Raw genomic sequence first — 17,233 nt, forward strand, 5'->3', positions numbered from 1 at the left:
GTTCAATCATGAACGCAATGATCGAACATTCAATCGTCAGACAATCGTATTCGATTGCAAAGACGAATCAATGAATTATTTAGACGAGGAATTGAAGAAGCAAGAGACAGAGGAAAGATAAAGAGAGGAAATATCCAAGTTGTATCTGTATTAAGAGGCACTGTCTTTTCGACTTCATTTCTCTCTGGATAAGGAAATGGAGACGTCCAAGTCTTGAGGCAAAAAACTCCGAACATTATAATCAACTTGAGTCATTGAATAAACTAAATGTCATATTCTGTGAACATACATTCAATTAATTTTTCATACAAATACCTTTAACAGCAGTGAAATAATTCAATAACGGATAAAGATTGTAAGTGAGAAATTTCTCATATCAATTAGGACTTTATCAAACAATTTCTGATGATCACTGGATCGTAGAAGACAGTAGAGAATACTGGGAAACATATAACGTAAGAGGATTCTTTGGTATATAACTTGATGTATGATCAAGGTAGAAATGGCTGTCCGCGCGCGAGTGCGTCCCGATAAATCTCTCAGGTTTTTTCGTGCCAAGGGAGCCCCGAGGCCAAGCTCAACCAAAGCCACCGATGGGAAAGAAAGAGGAAGGGGCCACAAGGGGTGGGAGTTGTCGTTACGCGTATAAATATAACGTTTTCATAAATATTAATGGGTTTGAACCAATTGGACTCGATTCAATGGTGGCCGCACAAACTTCTTGGTGTTCCTTCGAATGAGAAACTCAAAGAGATTTCAAATAATACTCGTATACAGACTTAAAAACACTTTAAGTCAAATGATAAAGATATCCATTACTCGTTTCTTTCAACAGATATATTTTGTTTTAACGTAAAGACTTAGTGTACTTGCGAGAATAAGTCACGTCGAGAGTTGTCCAGTATCTTTGTACAGCAGAGAAATTCTTCAGCAGACCAATCGTGTCGTCTGTCACAGTGAAAGAACACCCAGGGTCTCATAACCCAAGAAGAACTCGAACTCGGTTGAAGACTTGCATTGCCTTTACTCGACGAGGTTTCGTTAGGTAATGGTAATGATGAATCCGGTAAATCTGCAAAATACGACTTCGTTAGTATGGTGAATACATGAAAAGATTCATTGAAAATTGACTTACTTGGTATAATTTACGTACATCCCCAGTTCTTATGCAAAACAATCATAGTCAATAGCATCAAGTCCATTTACCCTATCAAGAGCTTGTTCACCCTTGAGATGACAGCAAGCAATAAATTCTCCAAGATCTTCAATGGTCGTATCGTAGATTTCAATCAGTGCGGACCAAAGAACTCAGATATATCCAAAGTTTGGTCATCTTTCTCTTACTCCTTGATGTCCATTGCGTTTCTCAACTCGCAGACTCCATTACGAACCGGTTCGTGAACGGCGTTCCCTCAAACGTGACCGTAAGCGCCTGGACGCGCGCGCGATCGGAATTATTTAGCGGTTTATTCAGCTAATTTAATAGCGGAGGACGTCAGGGTGGAGGAAAAAGTGAACTAAGGCAAATGTCGGCGTGAGCCGAATGGTCATCATTGGACCCCCCGATATCATTGAAGACGATTACGATGCGACCGATCGCTTCAACGGGAATGTTTTCTTTTGCTGGGACTCGTGGATGCGGCCCTTTATTGGATTTAGTCCCCTAATGATTTCGTCAAGTGGAAAAGAACCTGCCAACATTCCGCGACGTTCATTCTGCATTCGAATTTGGTATTGCGCGAGACATTCGACTATTCTCTTGATTCTTTATATTGTACACTGTTTTTTATTTTGACTTTATAATTAACTTGTTAATTCATCAAAATTCATCGTAATAATAACCTTAAATGCGCCAATTTATCTCAGCTTGATACTGCGTCATTGTAAATTTTACTATAATTATTCATGTAATTTATATTACCTTATAAATAATAATTTTTTACAATTATTTGTGTCATATTATTGAACTGCATAAATTATGCCATATGTAGAAATCAATTTACATTTTTTTATAATTTTTACGATCAACAATGCACATCAACTGCGTCATTACTGAAATGAAACGCAAAAATGATTTTGTCGACATTTCGAGCTTTTTACAAAAAAATAGTTCGCCACCTATCGGCATTTTACTCAACCCATAATAATAATACAGTCAATAAAGCAAGTATACCTTCTATCGATAAAACTAAGTTATTTTTTATCAACAGATGTTATTAAATAGAAAATCACAAAAACAATTATTTATTTAAAAAAAAATTAATAATATAATTTTATTAGATTATTTGAATTCTGTTATAATAATAAATATAGGATAAAATTTTCTTTGACTATTTTTATATTGATAATAATAATTAAAAAATTATTGCTATTTATTTATATTGTTTTGAATGGTGAAAAAAATAAATAGTATTTACTGTTTATTTTTATTGATTGATTTTTTATTTTTTTTTATTTTATCTTTACTATATTTTATGCTTATCAATGACACCTGTTGCCAACTTTTTAGTCGACCACAGGAATATTTGAAGTTATATTGTTGGTAAACCTGAACGAACCACCGCCATCTTCCTAGAGTCCTTTGAGTGTCATTCGTTCTCCCTACTTTATCGCACTGTCTCATTCTCTCTTGTTAGAATTTCCATTCCTTCACTGTCAGACACAAATAAATATCTCATTCTCTTCAATGTACCCTCTCCGCTGATCAGTTTCACATCACCTCTCTCGTCTCATAAAGATTCTTGAGTCTCAACTTGCTGTAAGTTATCAGCTCGTGTGTGATTCACTATTTCATCTGATTTTTATAGAGAGCAATTTAAAGAACTCTAAAAATAATTAATTTTGTTTAGTAAATTATCGATATGTGAACAAATTGCAATGACACACCCGTGCTCTATAAAAATAATCCATTGGATTGTCGCCTAGTTCGTTTGTAACTTTTTTGCTACTTGAAGTGGACGGGACGCAATTTCTAGACAGCCACGAACATTTATTTATGTGTGCGCGTGTGACAATTGTACCGTTGCATGATGCACGCTTGAACTTTGGGCGGGCAATATTGTTTCGTTCATGGACATCATTAACTGAGAACAAGGTGAGTGGACGATTGACAATCCTATGTAGAGCATAAATATATTTCATAGTTTTATTTTATCACAAATACATCAAAATATTCATGAAATTTCATCGTTTTCAGATGTACACTGACAGGTTACGACACTGTTTGTTTTCCTTACTCACTTTCACACCTGATATTTACTACTATGTAATCACTAATTCACATTATTATTGTATTTCATCTATCAGAGCATGTTGAATGCCACTAACAACATTCATTACTCATCCATTGACTATGCAACGGAATTCTTTGAAAGATTCCTTGACAGTTTCCCTTGTGTTTTGTCTCACGATGAGTCTAGAACAATTTTCTTTGATGTATCACGTACGTGTGATATTAACTGGTCAATGTAAGCATATATAATTTCTAATCTCGATGAATCACCAGTTAAAAGGATCACTATGGAACTCTGGAGGTGATAAATATTTTTAGAACATTGAGTCCATTGTCAATCTGTTCTTCGAATCATTAAAAATCATTCAGATGATATACAGCTTAGTAATAATTAATGTAGTGTTGTTGGGTATTTAATAGAAGAATGAAGAAGACTCATAAAAGTGACTCGTTAGCAACAAAATATCAATACAGCTCATTTAAAAGGATTAATATTTTGAGTAAAAGTAAAATCTTTACAACTTTAATCCTCTTAAATACATCATTAGAAATTAGCATTCTTTCTTATAAGAGAAAGTTTTACTTTTATCTGTAGTTTTATATACAAATATTACAAAGTACTATTAAAAAAATCAGTTTTCACTTTTAAATTTACTCCAAATATTACCATAATTATAGATAAGAATTAATTAAATGTCATTAAAATTTTATTCTTTATTTTTAACATTCGGTAAATATAAACGAAAAATTAATAGCCTCTGATAGCTCAGTACAATAACAACCTCTAAAAGAATTGATAGCAAGATTAAACTAACAAATGAACATTAATCTTCCTCAAGCTTCTCTTGAAATTAAAGAATAATTAAAACAAATGTTATTGTTTTTCTTAAAAATATTTATGTTACTTTAAATGAAGTTTTGTTTATCTAATGTGTTACTTAGAAAAATTTCATTTACATTTATTAACAGATTAATGTTAATCTGACAGAACTGAATAATTAAATCATGTTAAATGATGCAGCAAAAATTGTTGCTAATTGAATTTCATCTGTGATCTATAAATCTACTAAAGATTTATATTAATCTGATTCAGTAATTGACTGTAGTGAGGTTTAAAGAATCAACCTACTGAGTTATCTTATCATTTTTTAACACCTCCTATTCTTTTAATACATGACAATATAGATATAATTTAATAAGTGAGTAATGTGGGATAATAAAAATTGAATAAACATAAAAAATTTTTTCACAGGCTAAAAATTAAATGGAAGGGTATGCATTAGCAGCCATGAGCTATAGGATATAAATTTAACGGTTAGAAAAAGTAATGGCTAGTTTGACTGTATCTTCGTCAAGCAAAAATAGTTCTCGTGGTAATTCACCAAATAGAGCGAATATTTCAACGCACCATCGACACTCATCGGTTAACCTGGAGCACGTGCCAAAGCCATGTAATCCTGCAGTGTAAGCTTCTCAATAATATTAATTTTTAATTCTAGTACACTGAAATTAACATCATTTAACTTACGTAGTTTAAAACCACTAACTTGTCTAATTTTCTTTTTACAATTTAATCAAAGAGCTTTTCTTCAATGCTTTTGCTTTAACAAAGTTACTTTCTGCTCAAAGACACATTCACAACTCTATACTTATTTCGTTCAACATATTTTAAAAAATAGTTAGTTGATGTCATTCAAAGTTAATAATATTGTATATAATATTGAAAAAATTTATAACTTTTTGATTTATGTGAATGCTGACATAGTTTAAAAGTCAGAACAAAATCCAATATATGATTTGAAAGTGATAAATCTAAAAAAAAGTTTGTCTAGACAAAGCACAGGTGATAGATAATATGATTAGGATCAACTTTTGTACTTCTCTTTCAACAATAAAAACATATGAATGAATGTAAAAATGAGTTACTATGAGACCAAATGATGATATCACTTTGTAATACTTTTCATTTTATCTATACCACAATCGATCAGAAATGAGAATATAGATATTCATTAAAAAATATTAGTCATGGTTTTATGATATTGCCTTTAAATTCCAATCATTAATAGAAGCACTTGAATGCATATAAATTAAATTTAAATTATAAAATCAAACATTAATAATTTTCTTGGAATTAATTAAATATCAAAGGTCTCATAAATAAATTGCCCGCTATTGGAAAAATAGGAATAAATATTCTATCATAATCGTTCGATTTTATTTGATATAAAAATAGTAAATAATAGTCATTTCAACAGCCAACCTGGAGAGGGAAGTACAGGAAGTGGTAGCAGCAGTGGTTGCGGAGGCACGGGCATGAAGAGTACTCGGCAAAGATCACCAGGTGCTATGGCACGATCTGGTGACAATGCAGATGAATCCAATCCTAATCCGTCCAATGTGGAATCTGAGGACTTTGTTTCCAATGTTCATCCACCAACGGACGATGAAGGAGTAAGTAAACACGAGAAATGTCAAGTTAATAATGAATAAAACATGTTTGCTATAATTATTCATCCGTGAAATTACTTGTGTCGTGGTTATAATCACTCCATGTATACAGCGAATCGGCATCCGTCTCAGTTATACACGCAGGGTCACGGGTTAAGGAATGGACAGTTAATTTACATAATGCTTCAAGTGGATCTAATGATAGTATGCAATGTGAATGAGTTCAAAGTAGCATTTGGTTGGAGTTTTTTTGATAATTCAATCATGAAAGTCTGTCAATTGTAGATAAATTATTAAATAAAATTATTTTGTGTATTTTAATATTTAATTAGTAGTGATAAAGTGCTAATAATTAACCTATTGTGTCTTTTAGGAAACTTATCACAACACAACTCAATCATTTCTGTCAAATGATTCATCTGAATTGATAACTGATGATGTGGATGCAAGTGGCATACGATTTCGTCAAGCCATCGAGCAAATTCAAAATAAAATTACCAAGACTCGTGAACTTATAAGAACAGAACAAAAAATGAGAGATGGTAAGATAACTATGTATTATTTTGTAACGTGAGAAATAGTTGTATTCATGTCAGCTTGAATGCAGTATTACGAAATTTAATACTGAGCTGAGAAAAAAAAGTGTATGTAAAATAAGCGATGTATCATGATGTATCATTCACTACGATATGATTCACTAGCGTGATAAGAATAATTTACTCTTTTACTTGCAGAGAATGTCAATGAATATTTAAAGCTTGCTGCAAACGCTGATAAACAACAATTGGTTAGGATTAAAACGGTATTTGAAAAGAAAAACCAAAAATCAGCCCACAACATTGCCCAATTGCAGAAGAAGCTGGATAGTTATTCGAAGAAATTAAGGAATTATGAAATGAATGGCGCACCAACGAGTCATCGACAACCAAGAGAGGTTCTTCGGGATATGGGTCAAGGATTAAAGTAATTTTCTTTATTTTTATCAAATAAAAAATCATTTTTAGAGAGGATAATAAATTTTTAATAGACAAATTATATTATCAAAGATGTTTATCACAATCTTAATTTTCTCTATAATAATATTCTTTCTTTCAAAACCTTTTGTTAAAAATAAGGTACTACAATTATCTAATACAAATCTAGTTTAAAATAACGGACTTGCTTCCTACAATGAATAAATATTTTTTTAACATAAATTTACATTTTGTCCGATGAAAAATACTCCTGTAATGAACATATTTTGTTGAGAGATCGACAATTATTTTAATTGAAATAAATTCCGGAAGGAAATGTCGTACTCACTCTGATAACTTATGATTTAATTAAATTGAATCTAATATAGATTTAAATATTGACGGTTGGGTAAAAATAACTACAATGTTAAGGCCACAGACATGTAAACTAGGTGTAGCACATAAATTTCTCAATCTAATTTAAGATTCTTTCCAGAAACGTGGGCGGGAATATCAGAGACGGAATTAGCGGATTTTCGGGGTAAGTTTAAATACAAAATGAAATTGAAACCGATTGTGATGATTCATTAAAATAAATATAAAAATTTCATTGCTCTCATTTCTTACAGGACTGTTATGTCAAAACCAAGAGAATTTGCTCATCTTATAAAAAATAAATTTGGCAGTGCTGACAATATAAATACATTATCACGTAAGTTAACTATCTATTGTAGCATTTTATCAGCAATTCAATCGATAACTTCAACTCTTAACAATATAACAGTATGAACTAATATTGAATTTTTAAATTGTGTAATAAGCTTATCTCAACACTAATATCTAACACTTTGAAAATAACATATCAAAAGTATTTATGATAAAAAAATAATTTATCTTATTAGAATAATTAAATCTAGTTGATTAGTTGAATTGAATAATCATAATTAAATTTTTTGCGCTGCCATTACAGTTGACAGTAGTAAGTAATAGACAATTAACATGCGCGTTGAGCTTTGTTCAGTATGATAAAATGCTTCTATCAATGTTGCTGAAGTAACTGCTATTTTTATCCTTCCATATTCCGCATTCAGATACGTGCTTCTTTAGTTCTCAGCTTAAGAAACTGCTTCCTTATTTAAGCTTACACATGAACTCGAGTTCAATCTGTATATTCTGAATTTATTATTCATATAATGATATAAACTCTACTTTGCTTCTGCCTACAGCATATTTGTAAGCTTTCCTGCTTATTCTTGTTACTTCTTTCTTTATTATATACCCACTGCTAGTTATCCAATACTAACTAATTTAGGGATCGTGTCGTTGCTTGGAAGATTGCTTGTACAGTTGTTATGCTAAGGAAATGTTCATTAGATCTATTTGTTGCATTCTTCGTTCAATTTTATTCAAGACAATGCATTAAAAACAACATAGTTATGATACGATACGATTGATAAACTTAGTATTGGATAACATTCTAATGCACAGCGTCTGTATCACCCGCAGATGGTTCAACTTTTTATGTAAACGATCCACCGCGTGCAGGTACTGGTGACAATGGTAGTGTTGAAGAAGAAAAAACTCATCATGGATCCGCTACTTTGCCTGGAGGTTGTAGTTTAGGTTCAACTCACAGTGCTGCACCCGTCAAATTCCCATCGGAAGAAGGATCAGAGTGTTCCAGTGTTACTAGTGAGAGTGGTCCAGGAAGCAGAGGTCAAGCTCATGCTTGTCACAACACTAATGCTGCGTTTAGTCTTAAATCAATTTTTTCGGAGCTCCAAGAACATCGGGAAAACTTTGATCGAATGAGAGAAAAATTAGAATCTTTTCAGGTATTTTTTTATTATTTATTTATTTAGTTTTTCAATAAAAAAGTAATATTTTTCAAGCTAACAATCGAAACATTACTTTACTTTAGGCTCTTCAGCAAGAGGTCACATATTTATCAAATGCTCTTCAGGAAGAGCGTTTTCGTTGTGAAAGACTTGAAGAGCAAATGAATGATTTAACAGAACTGCACCAAAATGAAGTGGAAAATCTAAAACAAACAATCACAGATATGGAAGAGAAAGTTCAATATCAAAGTGAAGATCGCCTACGGGACATACATGAAATGTTGGAAAGTTGCCAAACAAAAATTTCAAAAATGGAACATCAACAACAACAGCATCAACAGTATGTGACCCTTGAAGGACTAGATAACAGTAATGCAAGAGCATTAATTGTTAAATTGATTAACGTAGTTTTGACGGTTCTCCAAGTTGTTCTGTTACTAGTGGCCACCATTGCAGGAATAATGATGCCCTTTTTGAGAACAAGGTACAAGAGCCGAATATTATCGAATATTTCAGTATTACCTATCATCTCCAGCCTCTATTAGACAACTATGTAATTAGATTTACTTTAAAATTAATAGTTCACTAAATGAATGTTGTGAATGCACGTTTTTCTAGTTTTTTTTTTATTTATCTCATCAACATACCATCAGGGGACTGGAGAATTTTCAAGAGAAGGGATTACACATGCTCATCTTTTTTGTTTGTTGTTCACGTGTTTGTTTCAGCTGTACTAAGCCTCATTGTTTCATGTGCAGGGTGCGCATATTAACTACTACAATCGTCTTCTTGGGAATTGTATTTGTACTCAAGCAATGGCCTGAAGTGCACGATGTTGGAAGTCATCTTATGAGACATCTTAAACAAACACTTGCGGTCAAGTAGTTTTGTAAGTATTAATTATTTGACTAATTTCTAATCTCAAATTAATGAGAACTGCTTGAGAATAGCGAAAATGGGTACAAAAACTTTTTTAATTATTCAAAATATGCTGGTAAATTCTTTATATTTACAATTATGTTGTTATTAGGTCAATTGTCTCATTATTTTATTTATTTTTGAAAATCTTAAATATTATTAAATAAATTTTCATGAATTATTTACAGGAATTGACGAATAAATTGTTATAAAGTTCACCTCGAAAGTGTTATCTTATACAGAAAAAAACAGCAATAAATTGAAGAAATACAAAAAATATTAATCACCTCGGATTGAAAATCGAAATGTGCAGAATCGCTTAAATATTTATTATTATTTGTGTATGATTTGATAAGGCTTATTATTTATATATATTCGTATAGAATAATTGTATAATATTGTTTAGGTATTGATGTAAAGTATGTGATAAAAATTCAGAAAATTTAAATTCAGTGGATATAAAAAAAGCGTAAAACATGATTAATAAATAGTTATATAGAATTTCTAGAATGAAAAAGAAAGATTTTAAAGATTTAGAAATATTGATAATTAGATAAAATTTGTTATGTGTCGTGTTGTACAATTTAAGAAATAAGAAAAATAACGTAAACAAAAATGATAAATATAACATAATACGTAGTCGAAGTGAGACTAAGGCTGAAATAATTGGTTAGATGGACAATTTAAGTTGTTACACTCTGGAATGTATATTTTAAAAAAAAAATTATTTAAAAAAAATTCACGTACTCGGTTTATAAATGATCTATTTACTGATAGACACCCTCCAATTGTTTTTAATTTCTAATAACATATATGATAAATTTTTTAGAATTTATTATTTAAAGAAAGAATTCCATTAAAGTGATTGTTTCCAGTTAAAAGAATTTTTTTGAAATAATTTTTATTCCGGTGTTGTTTCTATTTTAAAATAAATAACGAAAGAGTAAAAAAAAAAGAATACTGATACCTCATACGAAATTTTGGTATCAAATTTTCGTATAAAGTGACTAAATTTCCAGTTATTTAATATTTTGATACAAAATCGATTGATTATTAATGCAAAATTATAAATCAATCTAAAGACAAAAAAATAAAATTGAAAATTCCAATATGCAATGCTATTGCTATTGTAAAAAGCACAAATTCAGTATTAAGAATATGAATAATAAAATATTGAAAATAGCAGTGATGATGATAATTATTATCTTTAAAATTATATGTAAAAAATAGAAAAGGTGTATTTTTATCTTTTTGGACCAGATAAAATACACATTAGCCCTATTTTCCATAATCAATATAAATCAATTACATTGTACGCTTTTGTGAAACTTTTACATTTTATTGCGGATTCATGTCTCCATTTTTTAAAGCTACCGTTGACTATAATTGTATAAAATATTTTAATAAGAAATTCATCCCATTGTATTCAATATAATAAGTTATTGTTGCTCTCTCGTATTTTGTCAAATTGCTGTGACTATAATAAGTTCAAATTAATCGGTAATCAATTCAAAATAATTTTTGGGATCAATCTTACGATTTTTAAATTTGCAGGTAATCCTGCTAGAAATCTGCCAAATATTTATATGTAAATTTTTATTACGCTTGGAAGCAATGGCAAAATGAATAGTTTTCCCATATCAAAAGCATAAGTACTAATGGAACATCATTGTTTCTACATATTTTCTTTCAATATTTTATCGTAATTTTTATTAAAATGTCTGTATATGAGGTTTTTATGTACATAAATTCTAAACTAGTTAATTAATAATGCAGTTATTATTAAATCACTGGATACGTTGTATCAATGAGTCATTAATTGACTTAGTTGTGTCCTTTGATATTTTTTCTTCATAGATTGTAGTTGAAATAAACTTGTAGAATAAAAGAAGCTATTTACAATTAGTAGCCAAAATAAAATATTTACAATTTATTAATAGTGTTGAAAAAAACTCTTCAACAAGCTTTTAAAAATTATGACGTATTAATATATTTTATGTTTTATTTAAAGCACAAACTGTAAAATGATGATAATTTGATTTAAAATCATTATTAGTTCAGATATTATTTTAAGAAAGCAGTATGTGAATGTATGGCATACGTTTGGTGCTTTGTATTATACGTAAAATAACAAATGATAAAATAATTGCGTTAGTTGAAGTGAAAAATGATTTAGTAAAGGATCCTCTGCTTTGATTTTAATGGTGAAATGATAATAAAACTACAATAAGACATTTTAAAAATAGAAAACATATATAAATATGTATTGAACTAGAGTAAAGAAAAAAAAAGACAAGAATTTTGTACTTTCTCAATGACAATTTGTAAATTTGTTTTTATTATTAAACAAAGAATTACAATTTTATATGTATTTTATAATCACAGAATTATGGAGAAAATTCAACTTAAAGAATTAAACAGAGGATCCTGCGTAGTCATTATAATTCATTATAATACGCAAAGCTATTTACAATAAATATCATTGATGCCTTGCTTAGATAAATATGATATAATAGAAAAAATAACAAAGTATCTGTCAATTTAAAAACAAAAAAAATATTAAATAGTAGTTGAAGTTTCTGTGCAATTCCTAACAATTTTATGCACATGCGTATATACTTAATGCTCTCTTTCTGTCTCTCTGTAAAAGTATCACCCACCGTATGAGCACTATAAACACTGGAACTATTTTTTAATAGCTGATAAACGAAAAAAAATCTTATGTTGCGATATTTTAGGCATCGATTTGTTTATTTATCCATCAAACTATACCTATACTATTGTTTATTACCATTAATAAAGAGCATTTTCTAGAAAAATACTAGTTTATATTTAATTATTCCTAATATTAACCAATTAAATTTATTACAAATATTTTTATTACTCATAAAAGTTCAATAAATTTTATAGAATGTATTTTTTTATCTGACATTGACTCATTACTATACACATTTTGAAAAGATTGTTAAAAGCAGGAAAAATTTCAATAAATTTGCTTGGTCATCATATCAGCCTTCCTGACATTTTCATTCAGAGTCGATGAATACTCATATTTCTTAATTTATTTCTTATTGTCATCGTGTATAAAATAAAATTTGTTAAAATAATCAAAATCAGTTCTGCTCGTATAAATAACGTATTTGATTCGATGTCTTAAAATAGAACAAAAAATAAGAACGTAAGTAAAAAAGTACTTTTATAAATCTAAAAGTAATCTACTCAATAAACTTATAAATTTATGAATATTTGAAAATCACACAACATTTATATTGCCTTGATTATAACAAATAGTATATAAAAATATTTTTATTAAGAAATTCAATTTTATTATTTTCATAATTATACAAGAAATTCCAAAAAAACTCGATAAAACATATCGAATAAATATTTTCACAATTTATGACATTAAATTTCGCACGAATCCAATTCGTCTTTTCATAGCATTAATCATTCTTCATCCATTATTTATTTACAAGATTTAATCGCTATTACAAATATTACTATTGTTTATCATAAGTCACTATGATTACTAAATTGTTCAGGTATTACTAAAGGTAAAAAACATTAATGAGTGATTATGACCACCCGGTAGACATAAGAAATGACTTTTGATTGAATTAAAATTTTTCATTAATTAAAATGATGTATAAGCGTTAAATGCAAATGTATTTTTTTTATGATCAACTGTATGAGACATGCTACATTTAAAATCTGCTCAGTCTGCATTTACTTCAATTTCATCATACAATGCCCTAATAATAATTGATGATGGAACACCATTTACTGCTGCTTCATCATTATTTGCTTCTTTCTCAGCAGAAGTTTCAGGCAAATGGTGTTTCTTTTTGTGGCACATCATGGTCGATCTCGAAACGAAAGCTTTACCACACATATCGCATTCATAAGGGCGTTCTCCCGTATGTAGTCTTTTGTGAATGGCCATTGGACTAAATTGTGTGAATGTTTTTCCACATACGTCACACCGGTAAGGACGCTCTCCTGTATGTGATCTCCTATGACATCTCAAAGCTGCTCGTCTTGCAAAGACTTTATGACACATCTCACATTGAAAACTTTTTTCTCCAGTATGCATCGTAGAATGAATTTTAAGATCTACTCTTGTGAGAAAACCTTTTCCACAAACTTCACAAAGATAAGGTTTCTCACCAGTATGAATTCGGAGGTGAGTATTCAAGTAGCTTTTGCTAACAAACATTTTATTACAAACTTCACACGGATATTGACGATTATCAGTTCCAGAATGTATTTTTTGATGACTTTTACACAATCCTTTAGTAATAAACCCTCTACCACAAATCTCACACATGTAAGGCTTAACACCAAGATGTCGATTTTGATGATCTAAAAGTGATTGCTTAGTTTTGAAATTTTGTCCACAAGTATTACAAGGGTATGGTTTTAAGTCTGAGTGAACTCGTTGATGAACAATCAAATAACTTTTACATTGAAAACCTTTTCCACACGTAGAGCAACTATAGTCAAATTGACCCGTATGAGTTGCTGTATGTTGAGCAAGACCAATTTTACTCCTAAAAGCTTTTTCGCATAATAGACACTGAAAAGGTTTTTCTCCTGTATGTTTTCTCATATGCTCTTGGAGTTTGTAATTAGTACGATACTGTTTACCGCATTGATTACAAACTTTTGGAGTCCATTTTTGTCTAACATTTGATTGTGCTTTTTTGCTTCCTTCTGTGGTATTATCAGTAGTAGGTACAGATTCTGAAGATTCTGTTTTTTCAATTTCATTTTTTGGTCCTACAACTTTCTCTAAAGAACACTGTTGTCCATGAAGATTAAATTCTTCAACACTTGTAAAGAAAAGTCCACATGGGCAAGAACAAAAATGTTGTTCAAAGTGTTCAACAAGACTGTTCGGCTCATTAGCAGCTATTTTACAGAAAGGACAAATATACCAATTAGAACCTGTATCATCTATTGTAGGATTATTTAATATACTCTCTAATAATCCGCTTTTAGTATTTCCGGTATATTCAACAACAATTTCAATATTATTCGCAGTTTCTTGGCTTGTGGACGGCATTGGACTGGAATGAAGGGATTCAGATACTCCAGAACCTTGTGCTTTATTACCAATTGTTTCATCAACGTCACTTTCAGTAGCTGCTTGAGTTTGAGAGAAGCCATCATTTGCAACATTATTTTCCATATTGCGTGTAGACGCATCTGTTGTTAATCTATCATGTATTCTTTCATATTCTTCCTTTACTGCTACTGTTTCATATTTATCATTTTCACAATAATGAAGTATTTGTTCTTCACTTTGAGAACCTGGATCTATAGCTGTTACATAATTTATTCCAAGATGATCTACTGTTAAATTTCCTACCACTGTCATTCCACCATCCAAATGCATAGTTATTTGATGATTAGAAACCTGAAATAAATTATTGAACTAAAATTTACATATTTCTTATTAAAATCAAAGTACTTTACAATATTAACAACTAATAAAATCATTGAAATCTTCAATCAAATATTTAAATTTATTTTATATCACAAAAAATAAAGTTCAGTCTTGAGGTTGTTCGTTTTAATGAATATTTACATAATTTTACTTACATCATGAATATGTTCATCAACCATCTGAACAGTATGACTATCTAGACAGTCAATTCCTGAGACTTCGATGTCAGTTTCCTGTTGTCCAATTTCCTCTTGTGTAACAACTTGTTCACCACCAGCTAAATCCATTTCATCCATTACTCTCATTGTATGAATATTAGGTTCAGCCGTTTCAGAATGCGTTCCAGGAGTTTGAATACTATTTATATTATGAGAAATTGGTTCGATGTCTGTTTGAATAACCGGTATTTCATTGACATTTTGCAAAGAATCTTCTATATGATGAATATTTTCATCTTTTATTTCTTTTAACATTTCCATAAACAATTCTTCAGTGTGTAAACATTTTTCTCGGAAATCAAACATCTGATCTAACTTAAAAGCACAAGGTTCACAAACAACTTTAGGAAGCTGATCACTCAAAGAAACCTGTAAAGAATAATTATTATTATTCATAAAGAAAAAAGAGAGATATTAAATTACTAAAATAAATGATAAAAATTAAAAGATAATTATCATACGTTAAATCACATGATATTTTACATACTTGTACAGGCAAACAAGCAGCTATTTTTTTATCAATATTTCTCAATCGATCTCCAGCTTCGAAAATTGGCAAACCCATCAAAATTCCTGTTTTCGTAGCACACAGGCGACATAAGTAATCGAATTCTCCAACGACGGCCATATCAAACGAGATGAAGACTCAAAAAGACGTTTAGTTAGGTATAACCAAAGTTTTTAGAGAAAACAGTTATTTATCAAACGAAAATTTAGTGGCACAAAATCTACGATGCATCCCTACATAGTTTAATAACTATGTAAATCTACTGTTAGCTTTGTTCCATAATACACAAGTTTGTCAAAGGACTTATTTCCTTTGCAGAATGAAACACTTTTCTACATCTATAAATCGACACTCCGGCATCCGAAGCTTCTGAACTGAAGTAAGCAAGAACGAGATAATGCGTACGAAAAATTAATGTACATGAGTGAGAAAAAGAATGGAGCAACAGAACAAGTGATTCTGAAAGCGTTCCACCACCATTCTATAATTGTTACCAACTGTATAAGTTATGAAACTTTTCAAAGTTAGGGAATTTATTTTTTGAAAAGAACAACCTCTTATCGGTTGAGCTAATTGGAATTCTTTTCTCTGGTCAAATATAGATGGAGTCAAATGTTTATTTTGGCACATGCGAATTTTCAAGAATTTGGAGGTACAGGTGATCAGAACTTGGAATATATAGTCGGACTGAGAAGAGAGTTCCTCAGATGCTCTTCATGTGTTCTTGTACGCTTGCGCAGTAGTAAAAAACATGGTAGAAGGGGTAGAAAATCAATGGTGGGGAGGCCGAAAGCATTGAAGCAAAACAAACGAATATTAAATGCACATAGTCACCATTTATGGTCACCAGTAAAGTCAAATATCCTTCATCAAATATTTTTGTCATTTTACAATACTTTAAATTTGATAAATATTATGACTTTGATTCCAATTAATAATTTTGAAGTCATCAACTATAAGTATTTCAGTCGCATATACTGAGAAACCTTGGCCTCGCGATAACAATTATTCTTATGATAATTAATGTGTTCAAGGTAATGTTAGTTCGACTCAAATGACAGCTCATAAAATTGAACATTAATGTGTAGCCATTAATAATTTTTTTTTCTTGAAGAAAAAATTTTTTTTTCTAACAGACTTGAAAAGAATAAAATTTCAAGAAGACGATAGTCGTACTGTGAGCAAATTCAGAGAATAATAAAAATACAGAGATATAAGGCATAATCTATATAAATGTGTGTGAGTTTGTGTGCGTGTGTGGCATGGCTACTTGACGATGAGAGCAAACTGAACGCGGGGCAGGCCTCGACGTCGTCCGATAACGAGGAAAGATTAATCCCAAGGACAAGGTCAGACATGCCCGCCGTGTTCCTTGACTCGTTTATAATGTGTATATTCACATCGACACATATCAAACACATTAACCAATACGCAAGTCACACAGAGATTGGTAAGCAACATTCAAGAAAGACATCACGATAGACTATTTTCCTATTTGTCCACGTGCTCCTGGATTTTTTGATGGCATAAAGACATCAAGGTTGTGTAATGAATCATAAAAATAGTTTAAATTATATTTTCATGTGTCATTGTGTTTCTGTGTGATTTGAATTCTCATAAAATGTCATGTCGAATAATTTATTAGACTTATTAAAATGATCACATC

General features: G+C 30.4%; 2 protein-coding genes across 11 annotated transcripts; one reads left to right on the plus strand and one right to left on the minus strand.

Moving 5' to 3' along the window:
• Nucleotides 1-2,637: 2,637 nt before the first annotated feature.
• Dmtn (transmembrane and coiled-coil domain 2 protein Dmtn) lies at nt 2,638-12,211 on the plus strand. 10 transcript variants are annotated; one of them, XM_035082404.1, is made up of 12 exons: nt 2,638-3,094; nt 4,485-4,696; nt 5,479-5,686; nt 6,057-6,225; nt 6,418-6,646; nt 7,133-7,177; nt 7,266-7,348; nt 7,607-7,615; nt 8,143-8,471; nt 8,558-8,958; nt 9,203-9,363; nt 9,581-12,211. In XM_035082404.1, the coding sequence occupies exons 2-11, from the start codon at nt 4,560-4,562 to the stop codon at nt 9,357-9,359; spliced, it is 1,767 nt and encodes a 588-aa protein (XP_034938295.1). In that variant the 5' UTR covers nt 2,638-3,094; nt 4,485-4,559; the 3' UTR covers nt 9,360-9,363; nt 9,581-12,211. The 10 variants fall into 10 exon arrangements, with proteins under 10 accessions (XP_034938295.1, XP_034938301.1, XP_034938298.1 ...); XM_035082410.1 differs by having other exon boundaries at nt 9,233-9,363; XM_035082408.1 differs by having other exon boundaries at nt 2,641-3,094; nt 5,491-5,686.
• On the minus strand, nt 12,191-15,955 carry LOC118066410 (zinc finger protein 260-like). The gene is made up of 3 exons (XM_035082403.1): nt 15,547-15,955; nt 14,997-15,428; nt 12,191-14,811 (listed from the first exon to the last, which is right to left on the minus strand). The coding sequence occupies exons 1-3, from the start codon at nt 15,685-15,687 to the stop codon at nt 13,108-13,110; spliced, it is 2,277 nt and encodes a 758-aa protein (XP_034938294.1). The 5' UTR covers nt 15,688-15,955; the 3' UTR covers nt 12,191-13,107.
• Nucleotides 15,956-17,233: the final 1,278 nt, after the last annotated feature.

Source organism: Chelonus insularis, unplaced genomic scaffold, assembly GCF_013357705.1.
Source record: "Chelonus insularis isolate UGA/USDA-ARS -01 unplaced genomic scaffold, ASM1335770v1 contig_346_pilon, whole genome shotgun sequence".
Lineage (NCBI taxonomy): Eukaryota > Metazoa > Arthropoda > Insecta > Hymenoptera > Braconidae > Chelonus > Chelonus insularis.